General features: G+C 41.7%; 1 protein-coding gene across 5 annotated transcripts in view; it reads right to left on the reverse strand.

Annotated features, from left to right (window-relative positions):
* Positions 1-25,255, reverse strand: part of ALKBH4 (alkB homolog 4, lysine demethylase) — a 59,984-nt gene extending 34,729 nt beyond the window's left edge. The window contains exons 1-3 of one of the 5 annotated variants that reach the window (XM_078779539.1): positions 25,113-25,255; positions 17,683-17,779; positions 11,391-11,498 (exon numbers count right to left, since the gene is read on the reverse strand). In XM_078779539.1, coding sequence (XP_078635665.1) covers positions 11,391-11,498; positions 17,683-17,769 — 195 coding nt within the window. In that variant the 5' untranslated portion in view covers positions 17,770-17,779; positions 25,113-25,255. Of the gene's footprint in view, positions 1-7,954; positions 11,499-17,682; positions 17,780-24,839; positions 24,865-25,104 lie in introns of those variants that run through there. The other 4 variants (XM_078779535.1, XM_078779537.1, XM_078779536.1 and 1 more) reach the window with 4 other exon arrangements.
* Positions 25,256-25,503: the final 248 nt, after the last annotated feature.

Consider the following 25,503-nt stretch of genomic DNA (forward strand, 5'->3'; position numbering starts at 1 on the left):
ACAAGTTCTGGTGTGCGATAGAGAAGCTGATGGAAAACGTGAAAGATGAGGAAGTTGTTGTGGTAGGAGGAGACCTAAATGGACGTGTGGGAAGGAGTATGGATGGTTTTGAGGGAGTTCATGGGGGTTATGGATATGGTGTGAGAAATGGAGAAGGTGAAAGGATTTTGGAGTTTGCTGATGGAGCTGATTTGTTGATTTGTAATACTCAGTTCCAGAAAGAGGATATCAGCTGATTTGTTGATTTGTAATACTCAGTTCATACACGTCAGGTGGGTCGACGACAACCGTTGACTACCTGATGGTGCGTAGGCGAGATAGGGGGCACCTCCGGGACACAAAGGTGATCCCGGGGGAGGAGTCTGTTTCACAGCACCACTTGGTTGTCTGCGACATAAGGGTGAAAGGTGCGAGCAGAGCTCGGTGGGTGAAGTACCAACCGAGAATGAAGGTGTGGAGGTTGAAAGAGGTGACAGTAAGGGAGGCATTCAAAGAGAGGCTGAGTCGGGTAGAGAATGATGTGGGTGAGCTTGAAAGTGGTTGGATGTCAATGAAAGCTAGTCTGTTGGGAGCCGTTGGTGAGGTATGTGGATGGACAAACGGACCACCGAGGCACGAGGAAACATGGTGGTGGGATGATGAAGTTGGAAAGAGGATTGACGAGAAGAGGAAGAAGTTCAAGGAGTGGCAGAAGGCGAAGGGTACGGGAGCAGAAAGAGCAGAGCATGAAAGTTATAAGGCAGCCAAGAAGGCTGCAAAGAAAGAGGTGGCAAAGGCGCAGGAGGCATGTAGGAAAATGTTCGGGGAACGCTTGGATTCGGAAGAGGGTCAGAGAGCAGAATTCAGGATTGCAAAGCAGATAACGAAAGAGAGGTGTGATGTGATGGGGGTGAGTTACTTGAAGGATGAAGTGGGACAAATCGTTGTGGACCCAGATGGAATTAAAGGGAGATGGAAAAGATATATGGAAATGCTGTTGAATACAGAGAATGAATGGGATGGCAACATAGAGAGTAACCCAGTTTTAGGATCGGCAGAGAAGATAACTGAGAAGGAAGTTGAGGAAGCGATAAAAGCAATGAAGAGTAGAAAAGCGGGAGGGCCGACGGGAGTTGTGGGAGATATGTTGAAGGCAGCAGGAAGATGGGGTGTGAAGAGAATGACAGAGATCTGTAATCTGGTGGTGAAAGAAGGCCGCATTCCAGTGGATTGGGAACTGAGTACCCTCGTCCCTCTATACAAGGGGAAAGGTGACCCTCTGGAGTGTGGCTTGTACCGAGCGATAAAGTTATTGGAGCATGGAATGAAGGTATTGGAAGGGGTGTTGGAGAGGAGGATAAGGAAGAAAGTGAAGATCAACGAAATGCAGTTTGGATTTATGCCAGGAAGAGGAACGACAGACGCGCTTTTTATTGTGAGGCAGTTGCAGGAGAAGTACATGGAGAAGAGAAAGAAGTTGTTTCTTGGGTTTGTTGATCTGGAGAAAGCATTCAATGGGGTTCCACGCAAAGTATTGACATGGGCAATGAGGAAGTTAGGAGTGGAGGAATGGTTGATCAGAGTAGTGATGGCAATGTACAAAAGAGCGCGCACAGCTGTAAGGACGAAGGACGGGAACAGTGGTGAGTTTGAGGTGAAGGTGGGAGTGCATCAGGGGTCGGTACTAAGTCCACTACTATTTGTAGCTGTGATGGAGGTGCTGGCTCAGAACGTAAAGGAGGGTTTACCGTGGGAGTTGTTGTATGCAGATGATCTGGTGTTGATTGCGGAAAGTATGGATGGACTGAAGGAAAAGATGAACAAGTGGAAGGAATATATGGAGACAAAAGGTCTGAAGGTGAATATCGGAAAGACGAAGGTGATGGCAAGTGGTAAAGCATGTGATGAGGTGGAAAGAACTGGGAAGTGGCCCTGTGCTGTGTGCAGGAAGGGTGTCGGAGTGAACTCCATTCAATGTACAATGTGCGCTGAGTGGGTTCATCAAAAATGTAGTGGTCTGAGAGGGTCATTAACCAGTGTGGCAGCTACATTCAAATGTAAGGTGTGCACAGAGGGAGCTGCAGATGGAGGAAATGTTGAGTTGGATCTTGGAGACGGCGTGAAGCCGGAAGGTGTGAAAACATTTTGCTACCTCGGAGACATGCTGAATGGAGAAGGTGGATCAGACTCGGCAACGGTTGCTCGAGTGAGATGTGCATGGAAGAAGTTTTGGGAACTGAGTGGCATGCTGATGAGGAGGGGAGTGTCGTTGAAGCTGAAGGGAAAGGGGTTTGCTGCATGTGTGAGAAGTGTTATGATTTATGGGAGCGAGACATGGGTAATGAACGTAGAGCAGCAACGAAGGTTGGAAAGGGTGGAAATGCGAATGGTTCGATGGATGTGCGGAGTATCGTTGAGAGAGAGGAAGACAAATGATGAATTGCGAAAGATGATGGGAATAGAGCCTGTGATTGATGCTGTGAAGAGGAACAGGTTGAGATGGTTTGGTCATGTGTTGAGGAAGGATGAAAGTGACTGGTTGAGAAGAGTGATGGAAATGAATGTAGAAGGAAGTAGAGGACGGGGAAGACCGAGAAAGACTTGGCTAAAGATGGTGGAAGAAGAAATGCGGGCAAGGGGGTTAACAAGGAGAGATGCAGAAAATAGGGCAAGATGGAGAAGATTGTCATGGGGACCGCAAGGCTAACCCCGGCTCTAGCAGGGAAAATGGCCTTAAAATGCATGTTGTTGTTGTTGTTGTTGTTGTTGTGTAACCAGCAAGATGCATTCTGAATAAAAATGTTTCCGAGATCCAAAATGCTTTTCAGATGCAAATAATTTCTAGAACCTGGGTATGTTTCTTTTGTTCTCATGTTGTTTCTTCTTCTTCTTCACTAACAAAAGGAGGGAGAAGAAGAAGAAGATGTCTGACAGGCCCTGTATTTTTGGTTTGGTTAATTGCAACTGGTCGATCTAACTGGTCGATGGGTTCCAAGTTTACATCCAGTATGGCGGAGGTTTGGCCATAAAAACATTGCCTCAAACAGGGAACCATGATTGTCATGGGGCCCGCAAGGCTAACCCCCGCTCCAGTGGGGAAAAATGGCCTTAAAACGATCATTCATTCATTCATTCATTCATTCATGGCGGAGGACAAATTCATTGATGCGGCACCCTCTCAAAAGGTTATTTAATGGCATTCGCGTACACCCAAGTTATTCTTTACCAATTTACAAGGCAGGAGTGTGTGCGTGCTTGCGACGTCATTGTGTAAATGTGGAACATTCCATGCTGTGTGAGTACGGTGACGTCATTACGTTTGACCATCATGTTAGAAAGAAGTTGTCTGATTATCTTGCATCAATTACTGTGATATGTGGGAAAAACAATATCATGCGTGGAATTTTTAAACAAATAAGTCTGAATTGTCAACAAAATATCGTGAGTTAAAAGGATACAATTATATTTGTATAATATTCATTATTTAGAGAAAAAAAATACAAGTGCTCTTAACAGTAAGGTAGGCTCTCACAGATAAAGTCCCAGGATAGAATAGAACATGCTTTAAAGGTAAATCAGACGGGATTTTTAAAGAGACGCCTCTAATGGATCTCTCCGGATTCTTTCTATCTCTTTGTATCTCCTTGTTTGTTTTTCTATTCTTTTTACTGGGTTGAGTAAAACTCACTTGAATTGTAACTTTAGTATTTGGGTTGAGGCTCATACAAGAGCTGACAAATTGAGGCGCTGGCTAAAAAAAAATGTTTTGAATCCATGCTTTGAAAATTTATTCAGATTCTGAACATGAAAATTTGAAATTTGAATGCTTTGTGAAATTTGAATGCTTTGTCTGAATGATTTGGTTTTGAATGCTTTGTCTGAATGATTTGGTTTTGAATGCTTTGTCTGAATGATTTGGTTTGTTGATGTATGAATCTATGTGATGCATATAAATCATGACTTCCTCCCCCATTCAACATGGATTGGTGTTAGATGCAATTGAAGACCATATAATTATAACCAGGCTAAGTCACATTTTAGTCATTTCGAGAAAAACGTGAAAAATATTTTGAAAAACGTGAAAAACGTGAAAAACGGGGAAAAAAAATAAAATGCGACTTAGCCTGGTTATAATTATATGGTCTTCAATTTATCCCTTTCATCATCCATCTTTATCCATCCCCCATGCCCCCACCCCACCAAAAAGGCTGGTGGGTGGTTTGTGAACAATGTAGATGGTAGGGTGTGGTCCAGATTAGTGTTATACAGGGTTTTTTTTGGGGGGGGGGGGGGGGGGGTTTGTTGAATGATTGAGGTAGGTCTTGCCTGGGTGGAAATATGTCCTGCAGGTAAACGTTATTGTTTCCCTGAACCATCGGGCATAGCTTCATTCATTCATTCATTCATTCATCGGGCATGGCATGAGGTGGCATTGCCCCTTGCCATGAGATGTTATGGAGGTAATATTACCATTGACACAGCAATCAGGATTGTGGATTTTTGCCAGGATTTTTTTCTCAGTGATTTTAAGATTGTTGTGTTCAAACAATTATGATGTTTCACCATGTTTACACCATGTCACCTACACCATGTCATCAATGACATTATTATGATTTTACAAACTTGCACAGGTGATGTTGCACCTGTGATGGAAGTTTTCTGTCATTCGTATTAACGAATGTAGAAAAAAATCAAAATTGTTCTGTGCAGACAGGCAACCATACGGGTTTAAATGTAATATCCTCTTTTTGATGGAGGTAATAGGATGAGTGGGAAGCATATTCTCGCTCCATGGAGGGCCCCCAAGAAGCGGCATTGTGTTTCCTACTTGTGAAATGAGGAATCGGAGCCTCGATTCAGCTCTTTCACGAGCCTCGATTCAGTATACAAAAAAAAAATATATATATCGGGCTGTATTGAGCTAAATGGTGTTCTATTGAATTTTATTAGGATTTTTTTGGCTGATGTTTTTTTTGTTGTTGTTGTGGGTTTGGAACAACATATTGTTGTTCCTTTGATAGAGCTTGTGATTTTCCATTCTCTTCCAGGCTCCTTTGTAAGATTTGATAGGGAAATGGATTAGAGTGGACATCAGAAGTTGAAATGGAAAATAACTATATTTCAATAATAATCTGAGTATAATTGAATTGAATTGTCAATATAATTTTCATCGGTTAGACCTTTTGGCCGAACATTTTGAGTTAGTTTTCAAAATTGAATTTGGACCAAATCGGAAAAGGGATTAGGCATGTTGTCTTTTAATTGGTTTAAAAGTGAATTCTTAAAAAGGGAGCATTGACATACTTAAGTCGAAATCAGAAGATTGTGATAATAAACTTGATTTTTTGGGGGAATTTTTTTTTGATAGAGGAAGATGATTTGAGTTGATTTTGCTTTGATTTTTGATTTCATTTTTTGATTTGATTTTCATTTTTTGATTTCATTTTTGTTTTGATTTTTTATTTCATTTTTTGATTTGATTTTCATTTTTGATTTTGATTTCATTTTTGTTTTGATTTTTGATTTCATAGATTTGATTTTGATTTCATTTTTTGATTTGATTTTGATTTCATTTTGATTTTTATTTTTGAGTGAATGTGATAAAAATGTGAATTAAAAAAATGTGATAAAATCCACATTGTGAAATCAATGTGGAATCAGAATATTTATGTTAATGTGAAGATATCTTGAAAAATGGGCAAGGTGGTAAGTTGAAAAAGGAAGGGTCCAAATATATGTATAATACATATGTGCTTAACATCTGGTGATTCTTCAACAGGGAATGCAATTACCTGGCCTCTGCAAAGGTGTTTTGGCTTTGGTGACAAGGGACCGATACGTGGTTCCCCACCTATCGGTGGTCATTTACCTGTCCGATCAGTTTGGGGATCGGTTGGTGAAACGGTGGTACAAAAAGGAGGTGTTTCTGGACTCAGCTGCCATCATCAATTGACAGCTGGAGAGATTCTTTCTGGAGTCACCAATGAAGAACGACTGTCATACCAACTTTAGGAGATGCAACATACAGGTTACGGTGTTTTAAGTGTGGCAATATGGGACACTGGAGACGATGTTGTCCATATTCATATAGGAGACTATTTCATAGGGAAAAACCAAGATCAAAGGTACCAGTGTTTACCCATACCTTAGAAATATTTATTAGCTCAATTATTGTTAATATTTATTAGAAATGTGGTCGGTGGGCGAATCCACAAGGCACACCTGGTGGGCGGCTCCACTCAAGGTGTGCAGAAAGCCCTGGGCAATACAGATGTATACACATTTCAGAAAGGGTGCCATGAAATGTTTTTGTCACAAAGAACCACTATTGGACCTTTTTTGTCTTTAGAAAGGGTGCTGTGCTCTCGTTTTTCATGAAGAACCACTGATATGGTGTACTAATGTATAATTGTGTAAATTATGGTCGACCTTACTTGTATATTTGTATATGTTTCACGATTGTACGTTGTTGGACGTGACATTTTTGATGTCCTGTTTATAACTTTCCGCACTTGGAACAGATGAAATTGAGGTTCCCATAATAAATAATGGTAGAAATCTTTTATCTTGCACCAATAGTAGCGAAGGAATGAACAGAACGAAGAATGCTACATCCATTAACGATTATTAGCGACTATGCGATTTTTTTGCGATAACAAGCGATTATTTCGAGTATACGTGACGATTTTTACGAGAATTTTGCGAACATTGAATTAAAAGATCCAGGATTAGAGTTAATTCTGGAAGTCTCATACTTGCCAATTAAAAAATGTGGTATTGGGGAGCATTTTTGGCAAAACAATTTTTCAATTTACAAAGTTTGGAACAATTGCTTTGCAAAATTAATTTTTTTGGGGGAACCAAGTGACAAGAGTCACATGATGATCAGGTGGGAATTTCGAACTATTGTTTTGCACGATTGATAGGTCAGTGGTCGACTGACATGTAAATGGGTGTGTTGTCAAATTTGGATAAGTTAATGTGGGAAACAAAAGGGTGATTTCACTGTGGATATTATAGGGGTTTTCTAAGAATTAAAAAAATTTTTTTTTTTGTGTTTGTGTATCTGCGTTTCTAAAATTGAGGGACACATTTTATGAAATTGGCACCCATCTTGATCTGCACATAATGGTTCCAATGCAAACAAATATACATCATGCATGAGTTTAATTTTTTTGTGTGACAATGTTTGTGTTTTTTTTTTTGTGTGTGTCAATCTCAAAAGATTGTTGAAACCGACAGTGTGCCTGTCTGACAATAGATAGTTTCATGTGGGTGGGATTGAATATCCAGAGAATCCATAAAATAAAATAACATCATCATTTGATTATGAAGATTATCTCTTTTGTCAAGGCAGATGGAATATAACGATTTGATGTGCTGAGTTATAAGCAGCCATTAATTAATAGTAAAGGAATTGTGAGTAATCTTGGGATGCCATTTTTGATAGAATTTATATGAGAATAAAAGCTATTTATGGATATGAGCTTCATTAAAAAAAAAAAAAAAAAAAAAAAATGTGGGAGTACAAAATTAGCTAAATTTGTAAGAGATCTTACCTGGATTTATCAGAATACTCTGCTCACGGCTTTTTGATATATATATATAAATTTGAATTTTATCCGCATATAAATCGTGCTGTATGTATGGATGTGTATTAGGCGTAGATGATATGGAAAAATAGTAAAGAAAATCTTGCTGAATTGAACTATTGTGTGTTTTTAAAAAAACGGAATGCATTGTGAATCTAAAACCAATAGTATAGGCTCTGGGGGGTTGCTTGTGTACATCTCTCTTCTACGGCAAAACTTTTGATTTTCCTGTTCTATATGTTGAGACCCTTGGAAAAAATCTGGGTAACACTCCCAGATCAAGTACGTTTTTTCTGCACACCCCAATACGTGATTATGACTTGAGGCCAATTAGCCGAAATAGCAAAATTCAGTTTTCATGGAATAATTCAAGAGTAGGCAGCTTTAGATTCAAATGTAACATTTATTTATCATGTTTAGACATAACTAACACATTTTTAGCATGGTTCAATACTATAAACTGTCTTTTTTAGGAAAAAAAACACGTCATTTAGCTTCTTTTTCTCCAAAAATCACTTTCAGTTTGAAAGGCGCTCAAAATCCGATCACCTCTCATACACCCAATTATGTAGATAAAGCAACCAAAATTTGTCAGAAGCTTCTTTATGAAGCCCTTTAATAATTCCATGCATCATATTTATGATTCATTATATTGTATAGTGACAGTGGGGTCAAATGTTAACAAAGGTTACCCCTACCCCAAAAAGCGGTATAAACCAAAATTGGTTAAATTGGTCTAACTTTAGAAGTAAGTGTGATATTCGGCTGATTTTGGTGTCTATGTATGGGTTTTTGATAGCAAGCTATTCATTGGAACCATAATCAACCCCTTTTGAATATACCTAATTTGCATAATTTCAAAATGGCCGCCAAACACCTCCTGGCAATGATGTTGACTAAATTTCGTTCAAAATTCAGCTTAAGCAAAACTATTACACTTACATAGCTTAAGGATTCATGAATTAAAATCATAACATGTCCACAAACCCAATATAACTGTCATAACAAGGAAGCGCGCGCTGTCAATTACCACCATTTACCACCCGTGCAACTTCAATACATGTACTCTTTATCAAGCGACAGGATTCTTGCAGGCATCAGGGGAAGCCTTTTTGCAATGACAAAAATTTACACATTTGACTATGGCAGTCCTACAGGGGCATGTTGACCTGGCACACTTAGTGCATGAACAGACAACTGTCCAATGTGATTCTAGAGTTTTCCACGTTGTCTCAGGTATCAGCTGTTCCTTGTCATGCGTATAACCACAATCCTCTGGCTTAAGTGTGATCACATTTTCAGAATCTTGATGAAGCTCCAAAGCATGCATGGTATTGTAGGCATTGAAAAAGCTACGCTTCATATGTGGCAGGAGACCTTGGCTGGTTGGTGGCAGGTTGTGATGAGAACTCCCTTTGACATGATGGAAGATCTCCGCATGCAAGTTCGAAAATTTCTTCGCATCGCTTTTTGGTTTCAGTACTTTGACCAAGTAGGATTCTGCATTCTTGATCAAAGGCTGAGAAAGGGTCGGCAACCCTCCAAAGTGCTTCAATAACTTTTCTGGCTCGGCATTCAAGGCGGCTTTCTTGGTCCCAACTTTGCTAGTGATATCACATCCTGTAAGACTGTGTACGGCAGGAAGAACAGCACAGAGTTGACATCCGATGCGCTCGAACAAGGTATGAAGGGGCACATACCGAGTGCTATCTCCAACTCCAGCTCGTACCCACAGCTCCTCTAGGTCATGTTGGAGAAAGACAGGCATGACTGTGGACCATGTGTGACCTGCGTGTCAGAAATCTTTGGTTTACTGGTCGACGACAGGGGTTTGTCTTGGTAGAGAACAGTCACAGTGTCATGTTCAGATACATTTGCCCCCTCATGGTCCCAGTTGTCAATTGCACCAGAGGTGAATTGCCCAGGATCAAAGTGTGACGGCAGTGAAACGCGATCATTGTTGTGCTGTGCTGTAAACGTGGCAAGGTCATGTTGGTACCTACGCAGCTCCGGGTAGCTGATTGCTAGTCCTCCGTGGTTTAGAACTGTAGTTACAATTTTGCCACCACGCCCAAGACCATGAACTGATTCCGCATTCATAATACTAGGGCATGCCCGTACTATATCTATATCTAAAATTATATCCCCCCCCCTCTATTTACATGAAATGGTTTGGTCCAAAGCGAACGGCTTGCGAGTACGGTGACAATCCCCCCCCTCTATTTACATGAAATGGTTTGGTCCAAAGCGAACGTCTTGCGAGTACGGTGTTTTTTATCGGACCCGTGGAATTATAGATAGTAGTTTTAATTAGTTTTAAAACATAGTTTAACGGCAACATAGTTTGCCAACGTGAAATAAATGAATACGCTCTCAAATGTGCCGTCCGAGGCAGAGTGTGTTCGCCACGTTCGGCACACGCGATAGCTCGCTGCTCTCTGATTGGTTGAATCGTTTTTTGGACATAGCTCGGTAAGTAATTGTCCGATTAATATGAAACCTTGAAAAGGCACATCCTCGGGTCCCCAGCAATATACCTGGCAAGTTTAAAGTATATCGGACCCGTGGTTGTCGAGAAACAGCGGTCACAGACAAACAAACAAACAAACAAACAAACACACATACAGAGATTACTGGAATTATAGATAGATGCATTGGAGTTCTCTTTCTACCGCAGTGATGGATATAGTACATGACTTGGAAGACAGATTGTATCTTTCTGCAACGCTGTGTGGAGAGGCTGTTACCTGATGGCTTGCTACTGGTATCGTAGTCATCATCATCTTCTTCATCCTCATCAACTGGTTCATCACTTTCTGTCATGACAGCTTCGGCTGCTTTTGCATATGTGTCAGGATTGAAATTGTACAAATGACTGAAAAAACGTAGTACAGGTTCAGGGATATTCATCTCGCTCAAGGAATGCTTTAGATCATGCGCATCACAAAAGCTATCGTCAAGGCCAAAATCATACTCATCTAGAGCCTTCCTAATCACACCAGCGCATACCTGAACAGGATCAAGGGAACGAATGCGCCCAGCTAACACTTTCTTTGGAACACTGAATACCATCATTGATTTTTTGAACGAACTGGGATATGTAAAATCAATCTCATTACCAAAAGTGTTCAACAAGAAAACTTTTACATCTCTATTACGAAAGTTACATTTGTCATCAATATTGTTCAAAGAGTCTCTGATAGCACTAAGTTCATAACCCCTCCCTTCTTTTAGGCCTTGCTCTAACTCTTTAACAACCTGATTCCAAGCAAGCTGTTTCTCAGACACTTTTGGTATGGAAGCTTTATCACGAGAGTCATACTTGTACAAGTATTTAGTCATGCAGTCCCTGTGGTAGTACAGATCTGCTCCAAACACAGAATGCGCATCTTGAAGGTCGCACGTTCGGGTGAACACATCATCTTGAAATAAGTTTGTCGCAGCCAGAAAGGCTGAAGCACGGCCTGATTCACTAATGCGATATTTCGTGTACTGTTGTTTGTGTGATTTACTGTCACAGATAATACACTTCACTTGACGTAAGGCTGTTGTGGACGTCTCTGTATTCGGTGGATGTCGGACGGCCTTAGAACGAGTACTTCTATCTTCTTCCTGCTCAGAACGGGACAGGTCTTGGCATACAGCGAGACTCTTCCTTTTCCTATTGAGAACTGAAGTCATGGTGTATTTTTTGTAACAGTCATTGGTCACATGATAAACAAACCCATCTCCTTTAACCAGCTTAAGCCGTTTGGAAACTTGATCATTGTGGATGTAACTTGCTTCTCGTATCCTTTTGCAACCATTAGTTGTGCTCACAGTTTTATCCCCCGCGCTTTTCTGGCAGATGATGCAGTTAGTCGCATCAAACGAACTGTCTTCGGGTGGTCCTGAGAGAGTAACAGACTCCATCGTCAGCGGCCACGCCTGAAAAACAAAAAATGGATATTAGTTACGTTTGTACGGCTGTAAAAATCGGCAAGGTCGGACCATATGCTGAAAATATAAAATGTGAAAGACTGATAAGCCACAAAGAAACCCATGTTTATCCCTATTAAAGGGCTTCATAAGGAAGCTTCTGACAAATTTTGGTTGCTTTATCTACATAATTGGGTGTATGAGAGGTGATCGGATTTTGAGCGCCTTTCAAACTGAAAGTGATTTTGGAGAAAAAAAAGCTAAATGACGGGTTTTTTTTCTAAAAAAGACAGTTTATAGTATTGAACCATGCTAAAAATGTGTTAGTTATGTCTAAACATGATAAATAAATGTTACATTTGAATCTAAAGCTGCCTACTCTTGAATTATTCCATGAAAACTGAATTTTGCTATTTCGGCTAATTGGCCTCAAGTCATAATCACGTATTGGGGTGTGCAGAAAAAACGTACTTGATCTGGGAGTGTTACCCAGATTTTTTCCAAGGGTCTCAACATATAGAACAGGAAAATCAAAAGTTTGGCCGTAGAAGAGAGATGTACACAAGCAACCCCCCAGAGCCAGGAGTACAAGGGGCAGACATGAACGCGCTGTTACGTGTACCTGCAACATATTTTGATAATCTGCAACACCTATATTGGCATACTGGTGTCATTAGTACTCACTAGTTGCATAGAAATAGATGAGCAACAGTTAAGGGGGTGCAACACTTACTTGGATATTTTCTACAAGTAGGGGTTTGAATAAGTGGTGGTCGTACACACGGGATTCATCAAATTAAGCTTTGGAGTTCAAACAAAGTCACTGGTTAACAGAAGGAGAATTGATAGTAAATAATTCTTAGATGCTGGGTAAATTAAGTGAGATATTACAAAGACTTATAAGAGCTATTGTTCTTCCTTACAGCGGTTCTTCCTTACAGCGGTTGAAAAATAGATCCAAAACAATGAATCTATAAATGAATGTGATAGGGATAACATCCTCAATTTGAATACGTAATTTAATTGTGGGTAAAGGAATTAAATTATCGTAGTGGATTGTTAACAGCAGCCTGAAATGTCCTGAGAGTGTGCATCAATATAATCAGAAATCCCAGATTTTGAAAGTTAGGTAGAGGTCTTAGGTGGAGGAATACTTGTTTGGTAGATAAAAAAAAGGTACTGCATGTTGGCAGCCACTTTTGCAGCCGTTTAGGCCAAACAAATTGGGAGAACCTATAATTGAATATGTAATTTACAGATGAGTATTTGGGAAGTAAAAAGGGAATTTATTGATATGGGAGACATTTTTCGAAGGTTTATTAAAGTGTTGCAATATGACAGTTGGTAAGGAAAATTATTGGATGAAAATTAGATCTGTTTATAAAATGAATTTGTTGACCTTTTGAAGTTAATTCTTTGAATTGTTGTTTAATTAGCATTTTGAGTTCAAATTGGAAATAGTTTGGTAGAGCTTTGGTTAAAACCTTTGGTTACAGTGTTTTGGAACAAATTGGTAAACCATAGGAGGTTGATGAGAACAGAAACAAATATGGACCCAAAATAGAACGACTTTTATGTTGACATGAATGTGGAGATAAAAAGATTGAATTAAGTAATGTTGTAAATGAGTACAGTAGAGGTAAGATAATGGCATAACAAAAATGTTATGAATTGTGTCAGTTTTACAAGATCAGTGAACTCATATCACCACAAGTCACACACCATGAAAATTAAAGTAATGTAGGGTATTATTTGAAGATCACTTACTTGTAGTTAACACTATAGAATCAATTACTCATGTAAAAAAAAAAAAAAAAAAAAAAAAGTGCGGAGAAATATGATAATAATATATTATGCATAGTTTGCTTGTTTGCAAAATTTGTTGGGAATTAGATATTCCTGTTTGTGATTGTAATCATATATACTCATTATTAATGCATTTATTTTCTTTGAGTAGTGTTAAAATAACTGCATGAGTTTAATTTTTCAAACTATATTAACCTGAAAGCAACTTTAAATGCTATTCTTAGATTAGTAGTAAAAATACATACCTGATTTGGATATTATTCGTGTGAAGCATATAAATGAATATAACTTTTTGAATATTTTAAGGAAAACAACAAATTGTTAAATGTGAAGCTGTTATAATATATACATGATTATGGTGATTTCATGGTAAGATGTACCCTATCTGATTCAGTGTGTGTGGAAAGCAGATTCAGATGTGATTGAGTAAAGGATAAGACCAGATCACATCTCAAATTGAGTGATAACGGCATTGGGAAGAAGTTCGAGAAAGAAAATTTGTGGCTAAAAATAAAATTAATCCTGGCATACACCCTCCTTCTCAAAGAATGATGAAGACATTCTCCTTTGTAAAATTGGAGACGGATGCTTACCTTCACCAAAGAAAATTTATGTGACCATTTGCCTGGATCACACTGCAACATATGGAAGAAAGGCGATCACTTACTTTTGTTCGAATGCCTCGAACATTCATTACGTCAGCAATTGCGGGACGACGATATCTTGCCTGTGACTTCTACTGGATGCGGTGACGTGTGTCATTACTGCACATCGGATTTTTATGTGAAAAAATAAAAAATATTTTTTCACATAAAACGGCTTTTTGCGCGCAAAAAAATTATTTTGCTATTTTCGGAGGGAAAAAATATTTCGCCCTTTTTCGGGAAAAATAAAATAAAATGCCCTTTTTGGTCGAAAATGTCTGGCAACGCTAAAAAAAATTAGGGAATTTTTCGAAATTTTTAACTGCGATCGAAATTTTTAACTGCGATCGATCTCAAAAACAAAACGTTGCGTCCACTTGCGTGCATTGCGGCCCCAGCGTGTACAGCAGTGAGGCGGTGTACTACAGTGAGAGAGTGTACACAAAGTGTGAACAAGTCTCCTATCAAGATGAGTGCTGCTCTTCGTGACAAGTGGCTGAAGGAATTCAACGCTGGCGGCGATGGGGCCACCTTCAAGTACGTGTCGAGTGACACGGCTTTCTGTCGAGCTTGTGAAAAGACTTTCCGGGCGAAGCAGAAGTCTGAGCTGGCCCAACATGTCCGAGGAGACCGCCACAAGAGCAACTTGGCCTTGAAGAAGAAGAGGATGGTCACGCAAGCCACCATGGAGGACTTTGGTGGCGGAAAGAGGCACAAGTGCGACGTTGTGGCTCAGGAGCTGTGCCAGGCCATGCTGGCCGCTGGCATCCCATGGTCGAAATTGGAAAACCCTGCCCTCTGGTCGTTCCTGGAGAAGCACATCACTCTCCAGATCCCCGATGAAAGCTGGATTCGAAAGCACTACCTCGACAAGTGCTACGATGAGGCCGCCTTGGCGGGGATCCGTGCCGACCTCGGACAGCAGCCCATCTGGCTGTCCGTCGACGAGACGACCGATTCGGCAGGTCGATATGTGGCCAACATCATCGCGGGACGCTTGTCCAAGGAGGGGTACTTTCGTCCCCACCTCGTCCAGTGCATGTTTCTGGAGAAGACCAACTCCGGGGAGATCGTGCGCGCAATCAATGACACGCTGCGCTATCTTTGGCCTGATTTCAAGCCGGAGTGCCTCAAGGTCCTCGTCAGCGACGCCGCGGCCTATATGATCAAGGCCGGCCATGCCCTGACGGAACTCTTCCCGGACTTGCTGCATGTGACTTGCTCTACCCACGCGCTCTACCGTGTCTGCGAGACAGTCCAAGAAATGTTCAAGGACGTCAACGACCTGATTGCCACGACGAAGAAGGTGTTCGTCAAAGCACCGTCGCGTGTTGTCCTTTGGAGGGAGCAGCAGCCCAATCTTTCTCTCCCCCCGGAGCCCATTCTGACTCGGTGGGGGACGTGGATCGACGCCGCGGTGTTTTACGCCGAGCACTTCGAGGCCGTGAAGGACATTGTGGACCAGCTGAACGATGACGCGATGGCAATCCGGAGTGCCAAGGACCTGTTCGGAAAGGCGGACATCAAGCTCAGTTTGGTCTTCTTAAATGCCCACGTGTTGTTCATCCCGAAGATCCTTAAGCAGCTGGAGGAGGCCGGCATGGAGCTGGCCAAGGCCTTCCAGCTCCTTGATCAGGCCAAGGAGGAGCTCGAAAAGATCCGAGGCTGCCGTAAGGAGATCCTGCTCACCAAGTTCAAGGCGGTGCTGCAGCGCAATCCCGACATTGGTGTGCTGAGGACAGTGGCTTTGATCCTGGATGGAGATCAGCACGGATCTGAGGTTGGTGTGCCGGTTGGAGTCAAGCTTGCCGACATCCCTCTCTTGAGGTACTGCCCCATCGTCAGCGTCGACGTGGAAAGGTCCTTCTCCGTCTACAGAAACGTCCTCACCGACCGCCGACACCGCCTCACCAAGGAGAACATTACCAAGATAATGATTTCAAACACCTACTTTAACCGTTCCTAAAAGGGTCTTGTCAATTTCTTCTAGTCCTCTACTTATCAAACAATGCGGTTGCAATAAAGGTACCTGAACGTCATTTTTTACCTGTTTGCTAGCCTAGAGTGCTTAATGTTGTGCAGGAAAAAGCTTACCATTTTTTGTTCTTTTTTTGACTGATTTCTGAAAAACTTGGTAATAATAAAAAATGAATAAAACGGGGAAAAAAATATTTCGGGATTTTTTCACATAAAAAAAAAAAAATTCCGCTTTTCAAAACATAAAAGGCCTATTTTCTTAACATAAAAATCCGTAGTCTCGTCATTACTCCACAAACATCCGGGGAGCCAGCGTGGAGCTGTAAGTGGACGGCTGTGCTTTTCCTCCATAACAGCTGTGCACGATTCTGCTGGAGGCTCCTGGTATGGACCATGGACAACTTGAATACCATGGTCCTAACATCGTTGTGGATGCATCTGGCATCTCTGTTCCACATCTTGCTGGTCAACCAACATCACATCAATACTTGCTACCCACTCATGATGAGTGAGGAGGCAAGTCGACTACAACTGGACAAAGGCCTTGTTCAAATCTACTATGGCTCACAGCAAGAGTGGCAAGGATGCTACATGCAGAGCAGGGTCAGTTTGTGACTCCGCTCAGCTATCACAACAGCAGAAAATCCTACGCGAAATAGTGTAGGTGCTATGAAGACACCAGAAGAAAATGTTTCATACTTGAATGTCAAACAAGTGATCAGCCTCTTCTTTTCTTTTCAAATAGAAAGTCAACGTTTGTTTTGAAGCAAAACGTATTGCCAAATGTTGCAGATGCTTTATTATCTTTAAAATGGTGAATTGAAATTGTTGTGTCTTGGTAAAGGTGAAGTTTTGTTTGCAAAGATATTTGTGATGCAAATGAAATGAACTGAATTATCAATATGGAAAGAGTCAACGAACAAAGAAATGTTTTGTAATCAGATTCTTCCAGGATGACGGTGTATGCCTTAGGAAATTGAATTACTAAATTTGTAATTTGAGTATTTTGCAATCGATGTTTAGATTAATGGTTAAAATAAACCAAAAAAAAAATGAGGGATTGAGGAAGTACAGACAAATATAAATTCATATTTGTTAGGGTCGGCGAATTATGCAGGTAGTTAAATTGTACTGCAATATAAAGGATTCTCAAATCGTGCAAGGAGGGGGTGTGGGGAACTCAGAGCAAGCAGTCGACCATCTGTAGAATGACCCAGTGACCTTCAGCGATGGTGGACACGGAGTTGGAATGTATCACACCATTAGGGGGATTTTTATCAGTTCTTTGTGTCCTCCGTAATGGAAACCAGATGGACTATCTTGCCCGAAAGGCTGGCGTTAAATGACTTCGGAATTCCACTGGAGCGAGATGAAAGCAGCTAAGGTCTACTTAAGGAGAGAAGGCTCCGAGGCTGTCAGAGCAGAAGGAAGAAGGGAGACGACGCGACGCTCGACGACGCGTCATGTTTTTATTTATAAAGTATAACTGTATTTTCGTGTAAATATTCTTTGCAAGACTTAAACAAATCTATATTTAAATTGAGTGAGTCCCATTGAGTTTTTGGCTGAGAAGTGTCCACAAAAAATGTCACAACACTCCGCAGCGAGCATCCCGCTGACCCATTCAGCAAGCCGAGGGTATATGATGGATGCAATCCATAATCCTTTTGTGACTGACATTTATAAATGGTTTCTCATACATGTGAAATTATTTTAATCAACAAAACAACATCACCAACCAACACTGGACCTTTTTAACAACTTACTGTTTCCTTGGGCAGAGCAGGTCTTGGTTCTTTATTGTGCTCACACACCAAGCAGCTCCGTACACCTTTGCATCCACATGTCGTCATAGCCAATTAGCTGTATGCATAAAGTGATTGTTCAGTAACAATAAGAGCATTGTCGATCCAATAACAATAATCTCTATCATATTCTGCTTTGGTGAGTCCAGCCATTCATGGGTGGGGCTTCCCCAGTTGAGGGAGTGGCTACACCCGTTCTGAGAGGGGTTTCAAAAAACAAATCTCCACCATTTTGTTTGCGCCGCATACGTCTGAGGCTCCGTTGGCTTCTGGTGTCCATTTTGAGACTGTATCAACGCGTCTATCATAACAAGTTACCTTTTGAAGAAAAAAAGTACATCATTTTGATTACTACTCATACAAATGAAACAAGGTAATGCACGTTTCATTTGGAGCGATCATGGAAGCGGTCTATTATACACCGCCCAAAGAAGATGCGTTTTCATAATGCAGACGAAAGAAAATTATGAAGCCTTTAATATAAAAATTTTTTCCAGGAGGCATGTAGGAAAATGTTCGGAGAACGCTTGGATTCGGAAGAGGGTCAGAGAGCAGTATTCAGGATTGCAAAGCAGTTAGCGAAAGAGAGGTGTGATGTGATGGGGGTGAGTTGCTTGAAGGATGAAGTGGGACAAACCGTTGTGGACCCAGATGGAATTAAAGGAAGATGGAAAAGATATATGGAAATGCTGTTCAATACAGAGAATGAATGGGATGGCAACATAGAGAATACCCCAGTTTTAGGACCGGCAGAGAAGATAACTGAGAAGGAAGTTGAGGAAGCGATAAAATCAATGAAGAGTAGAAAAGCGGGAGGGCCGACGGGAGTTGTGGGAGATATGTTGAAGGCAGCAGGAAGTTGGGGTGTGAAGAGAATGACAGAGATCTGTAATCTGGCGGTGAAAGAAGGCCGCATTCCAGTGGATTGGGGACTGAGTACCCTCGTCCCTCTATACAAGGGGAAAGGTGACCCTCTAGAGTGTGGCTCGTACCGAGCGATAAAGTTATTGGAGCATGGAATGAAGGCATTGGAAAGGGTGTTGGAGAGGATAAGGAAGAAAGTGAAGATCGACAAAATGCAGTTTGGATTTATGCCAGGAAGAGTAACGACAGACGTGCTTTTTATTGTGAGGCAGTTGCAGGAGAAGTACATGGAGAAGAGGAAGAAGTTGTTTCTTGGGTTTGTTGATCTGGAGAAAGCATTAGATAGGGTTCCACGCAAAGTATTGACATGGGCATGAGGAAGTTAGGAGTGGAGGAATGGTTGATCAGAGTAGTGATGGCAATGTACAAAAGAGCGCGCACAGCTGTAAGGACGAAGGACGGGGACAGTGGTGAGTTTGAGGTGAAGGTGGGAGTGCATCAGGGGTCGGTACTAAGTCCACTACTATTTGGAGCTGTGATTGACGTGCTGGCACAGAACGTAAAGGAGGATTTACCATGGGAGTTGTTGTATGCAGATGATCTGGTGTTGATTGCAGAAAGTATGGATGGACTGAAGAAAAAGATGAACAAGTGGAAGGAATGTATGGAGACAAAAGGTCTGAAGGTGAATATCGGAAAGACTAAGGTGATGGCAAGTGGTAAAGCATGTGGTGAGGTGGAAAGAACTGGGAAGTGGCCCTGTGCTGTGTGCAGGAAGGGTGTCGGAGTGAACTCCATTCAATGTACAATGTGCGCTGAGTGGGTTCATCACAAATGTAGTGGTCTGAGAGGGTCATTAACCAGTGTGGCAGCTACATTCAAATGTAAGGTGTGCACAGAGGGAGCTGCAGATGAAGGAAATGTTGAGTTGGATCTTGGAGACGGTGTGAAGCTGGAAGGTGTGAAAACATTTTGCTACCTCGGAGACATGCTGAATGGAGAAGGTGGATCAGACTCGGCAACGGTTGCTAGAGTGAGATGTGCATGGAAGAAGTTTCGGGAACTGAGTGGCGTGCTGATAAGGAGGGGAGTGTCATTGAAGCTGAAGGGAAAGGTGTATGCTGCATGTGTGAGAAGTGTTATGATTTATGGGAGCGAGACATGGGTAATGAACGTAGAGCAGCAACGAAGGTTGGAAAGGGTGGAAATGCGAATGGTTCGATGGATGTGCGGAGTATCGTTGAGAGAGAGGAAGACAAATGATGAATTGCGAAAAATGATGGGAATGGAGCCTGTGATTGATGTTGTGAAGAGGAACAGGTTGAGATGGTTTGGTCATGTGTTGAGGAAGGATGAAAGTGACTGGTTGAGAAAGAGTGATGGAAATGAATGTAGAAGGAAGTAGAGGACGGGGAAGACCGAGAAAGACTTGGCTAAAGATGGTGGAAGAAGAAATGCGGGCAAGGGGGTTAACAAGGAGAGATGCAGAAAATAGGGCAAGATGGAGAAGATTGTCATGGGGACCGCAAGGCTAACCCCCACTCAAGCAGGGAAAATGGCCTTAAAATGCATGTTGTGTTGTTTGTGTTTAATAAAAAAAAACTTTTGGTTTTCACATGGGTTTTTAAGGCTGAATCGTGTGTAAAAACAGGATAAATAAACAAACTGTATTTCCCGTGTGCATGGACATGCAATTCACATGTGAAATAAATAAATAAACAGGAGAAATTGCCAAGAGATATTTTGGGGTTCACAAGTCATCAAGTGACCACTATATTCGTCGTGTGTGTGTGTCTGTCTGTCTGCAGCATAACTACCCTATGATATCATCAGATCTTGATGAAACTTGGGTGGGAGGTTGATATCATGATCTAGTTGTGTCCTGCCTAGAGTGGGCGTATTGCGCCCATTGCCACGCCTGAAAAAGATGCCTTTTTAGGGGGTAATTGAGTTCAAGCTACGTCTTCTGCAAGGGGTTTGGTAGAATCTGACAGGGGTTTCGATATTTGGTTCGGCCAATGTCATGTGTCTAGCCTCACGGAGCTCGATTTTTCATTTTTCTTTTTCCAATTAATTTATTTATTTCTTATTATTTTTTTTCATTTTATTTTTCACCGAATTTTCGGTATTGTGTTGCTAACTAACCTCATAACTGATTATACATTATTTTATATCTCATTTCAAGGTCAGTAACCTTCGTTTTGACATTTCCAGGCCTGGCCTGTCCGGGCCTGTTTCGGTTGTAATCCGTCCTTTGTCATTGAATACCACTCGCTCGTGAACCATCGTCGTCTCCTGACTTTTTTAGTTCTTATTTTAGAAGTTATGTACATGTACACTTCAAAGACAATTCCTGTTATGTACATGTACACTTACTGCTCTCCCCTCTGGGCTGGTGCTCCTGCCTCACACCTAGCTCGTCTTCATGCTGTTGAAACCAAAGCGTTCAGAATCATTGGAATCTCCCGTGATGAAGCTACCTCCGAGGGCCTTTCACTTACTCACCGCAGGCAGGTTGGTGGTCTTTCTGTCTTCTACCGACTCCTCTCCGGCCTTGCTCCTCCAGCTCTCTCTGGGCTCTGTCCCCCAAATATTCCTGAAGGTCGCACAAGATCTGCCTGCAACCCTCTTATGGTTAAAAAAAACCCACCGTTTAGAGGCCATTTTTCCCCGCAAAGCGGGGGTTGGCTTTTTCGGGGACCGTGGTAGTTGTTTTTTTGGTCCCCTTTTTTGAAGCAATGTTTTACGGCCGGATGCCCTTCCTGACGCCAACCCTTTTTGCCGCCTTCAACGACAAACAGGGAATTACCAGTGAACTGGTACTCAATTAGCCGACCTCGGAAGGATGACAGGCTGAGTCAACCCCCCTGGCATTAATTCGGCGATCGACCGAGATTCGAACCCAGGATCCTAGGATCCTAAGCCGGCACCCTAGCCGCTAGCCCAACACCAGGGATCTTATGGTTAAACTGCCAAAATCAAGACTCTCTGCTCACCTTCACTCTTTCATTCCTCTTTTCTCCCGCCTCTGGAACAAACTCCCCCACTCCTTTCAATCCCACTCCTCCCTCCAGGTCTTTAAAACAGCTGTTCACCACCATCTCTTATCTTCCCCCATCCAAAACCTTGATCTTTTCTACCCCCCCTAATTTCACCCCAAATCCTCTTTTTTGAAATACCAACTTCTTTCCTGGAAGTCCTTGGTGTCCTTGTGTTTATACTTCTCCCACACCTCCCCCCCCTCTTCCCACGCCACCTCCCCCCACAAGCCCTCTCCCCCCCACACATTCCCGATGTCCCTCACAAATGTTGTGTTTATGTGGTTCCCCTTCTCTCCCCATCGTCTACCGCTCCCATTTTTATATACTTTAGTTGTTTGTCTGTTTGATTTGTTTGTGTGATAAATGTTAGCTCTTGCACGAGCCTCGATTATGTATACAAAAAAAAAAAAAAAATTTTTTTTTGAAATAACTTTAAAAACGTCATTTTGTATGCTGTAATGAAAAGTCATTTTGGTTTTCGCCGGATAAAAGGGTGTAATGTAGCCCCCCTTATATCCTACCCATAAGACTATTTTTTCAAGGGACTTTTACATTTGAGCTATATTCTTTATACAGGGATCACAATAAAATGGCTTATTCTTTAGATGTAGTCACAATAAAAAGTTGCAATTCAATGGTACTCTGCACGTGGGGAGAGGGGCGGAGCTTCGTTTACATGTCGCCACTTACTCATGGTAACTTACATGTCGCATTTCTGAAAAAAAAAGAAGTAAAAAAAAAACATTTTGACAAATTTGTTAAATTGTCTTCTCCATGTGATCATAATAAAGCTTTGTTAAAAGTTTGATGATAAAAGGCAAATGACAAATTGAAATTTCAGGTCAATTGTAAGAAAATTGATGATTTTATGTGACGCTGACACTTTACCTTTTGACAAAATTATTAATTTGCCTTCTCCGAATTATCAAGGGAGGCGCAAGGCACCCGTCGCTTTATATGGGATCGTTTTTGTGTTTGCATGGGGACTGAAAATTCGTTTCTACAGGACGAAATTGGCTGTAAATTTCATAAGTAAATGATTTGTACATCGAGGTAATATGTTCCAAATTCCAGAAACGTCTGTGTCCGCATTCTTGAGTTTTATGAAGAAAACCCTCAAATTTATGTTTGTATCTGTCCAACCGTCCATCCGCCCAAAATGTGTTGGTGCTCATATCTCAAGGGATATACATTGAAACTAGCTGGAACTCGTTGGAATATACATCAACCAATACATCTAGTTAATTGCTTTCTAAACAAATTCCACCGAAGTGCCATAGTTTTTGCTTTAAAATTATATATATATATATATATATATATATATATATATATATATATATATATATAACACTATGACCAAAGGTATGCGGACACCCGACCATCAAACGTCTCATTCCAAAATCATGGGCATTAATATGGAGTTGGTCCCCCCCTTTGCTGCTATAACAGCCTCCACTCTTCTGGGAAGGCTTTCCACTAGATGTTGCAACATTGCTGCGGGGATTTGCTTCCATTCAGCCACAAGTGCATTAGTGAGGTCGGGCACTGATGTTGGGCGATTCGGCATGGCTTGCAGTCGGTGTTCCAATTCATCCCAAAGGTATTTGATGGGGTTGCAGTCAGGGCTCTGTGCAGGCCAGTCAAGTTCTTCCACACCAATCTCGACAAACCATTTCTGTATGTACCTCGCTTTGTGCACAGGGCATTGTCATGCTGAAACAGGAAAGGACCTTCCCCAAACTGTTGCCACAAAGTTGGAAGCACACAATCGTTTAGAATGTCATTGTATGCTGTAGCGTTAAAATTTCCCTTCACTGGAACCAAGGGGCTGAGCCGAACCATGAAAAACATTCCCAGACCATTATTCCTCCTCGACCAAGCTTTACAGCTGGCACTATGAATTCTGGCAAGTAGCGTTCTCCTGGCATCCGCCAAACCCAGATTCGTGCGTCGGACTGCCAGTTGGTGAAGCGTGATTCATCACTCCAGAAAACGTGTTTCCACTGCTCTCGAGTCCAATGGCGGCGAGCTTCACACCACTCCAGCCGACGCTTGACATTGCACATGGTGATCTTCGGCTTGTGTGCGGCTGTTCGGACATGGAAACCCATTTCATGAAGCTCCCAACGAACAGTTGTTGTGCCGACGATGCTTCCAGAGGCAGTTTGGAACTCGGTAGTGAATGTTGCAGCCGAGGACAGACGATTTTTATGCACCAAGCGCTTCAGCTCTCAGCGGTCCCATTCTGTGAGCTTGTGTGGTCTACCACTTCGCGGCTGAGCTGTTGTTGCTCCTAGACATTTCCACTTCACAATAACAGCACTTACAGTTGAACGGGGCAGCTCTAGTAGGGCAGAAATTTGACGAACTGACTTGTTGGAAAGGTAGCATCCTATGACGTTGCCACCTTGAGTCACTGAGCTCTTCAGTACGGCCCATTCTACTGCCAATGTTTGTCTATAGAGACTGCATGACTGTGTGCTTGATTATATATACCTGTCAGCAATGGGTGCGGCTGAAACAGCCGAATCCAGAAATTAGAAGGGATGTCCGCATACTTTTGGTCATGCAGTGTATATATATATATATTTATATATATGTACACACTTTATACCTCTTTAATATATGATTACAAAAATCTAACGTGCTGGCCTAATGGCGAAAGCATCAGACTCCGGAGCTGGGGATTGTGGGTTCAAGTCCCATCTGGGTTGAACAATTTTTTTACCCCCTACTTTTTCCAAGTCTTTTAGATCGTCTTCAATAAAGTCTTGTACGATGAACAAATGCATTTTGTTTGTACATAAACGTATTGATCCTTAAATCTGATTTTCATTCTCATTATTAATATATAAAATAAACTACAAGTTATCATATTAAAATAAACTACAAGTTATCATATTAAAATAAACTACAAGTTATCAGATTAAAATAAACTACAAGTTATCAGATTAAAACAATACAATATAAACGACAAACTACATAAACTACATGCGGGCCGTACATTACACGGCCCGCACTGTGCATTGGCATTGCAGTGATACGGCCTGCACTGGACATTAGTTACACGGCCCGCACTGTGCATTACACGGACCGCACTGTATATTACACAAACCGCACTGTATATTACACGACCCGCATTGTACAGCACACGACCCGCACTGTACGTTCCACCACACGCACTGTACGGTACGCAACGCAACGGACACCCACCGCCGGTGCTGTACCGGATGAGAGCGATCAGGGGTGTTCCGTTCGCAAGCAGCCCGCTTAAGTCGCTTCCTCCGCTTGGCAAACGGAATACAGCCCTAGGCCCACTTTATTAACCTTTACCGATTTGACTGCACAGCGAAGACAACGATCGGGCAAGTTTATCGTCTGAGGGATGTTTAAATGTATTAACGAAATGTGACGGTACAGTAGACTACAGTGTAAGTGATGGCACGAGGTGACAAACGTAAGCCGGCCGATTACTTACTCACTTACTTGGTTGGTTGAGTTGTTAACACTAACAGGTATTGATGAGCCCATCCTTGTTTAATGTTTACGATCTTCCCAAGAGCAAAACCAAAATTCCGCGTTCACCATGTTTGCCCGAACATCCGCTTTATTTATACATCCTCGGCCTATTAGTATTAATAAAGTTCGCAATTGTTAATCGTCTTAAAAATAAAAACTGAAATTCGGATGTACGAATCCTTGAATTTGTGTGATTATCTTTAAACAACAAATATTCGTGTTAAACACCATTATGTAAGATAATACTTGCAAAATAAAATGCGAATAAAAGGGAACCTCACCCTCTTATACACCGCACATGAAGCTAGCCTTTTCTACACCGCACATGAAGCTAACCTTTTCTACACCGCACATGAAG

Source organism: Myxine glutinosa, chromosome 6 (genome assembly GCF_964187855.1).
Source record: "Myxine glutinosa chromosome 6, kmMyxGlut1.1, whole genome shotgun sequence".
Taxonomy (NCBI): domain Eukaryota; kingdom Metazoa; phylum Chordata; class Myxini; order Myxiniformes; family Myxinidae; genus Myxine; species Myxine glutinosa.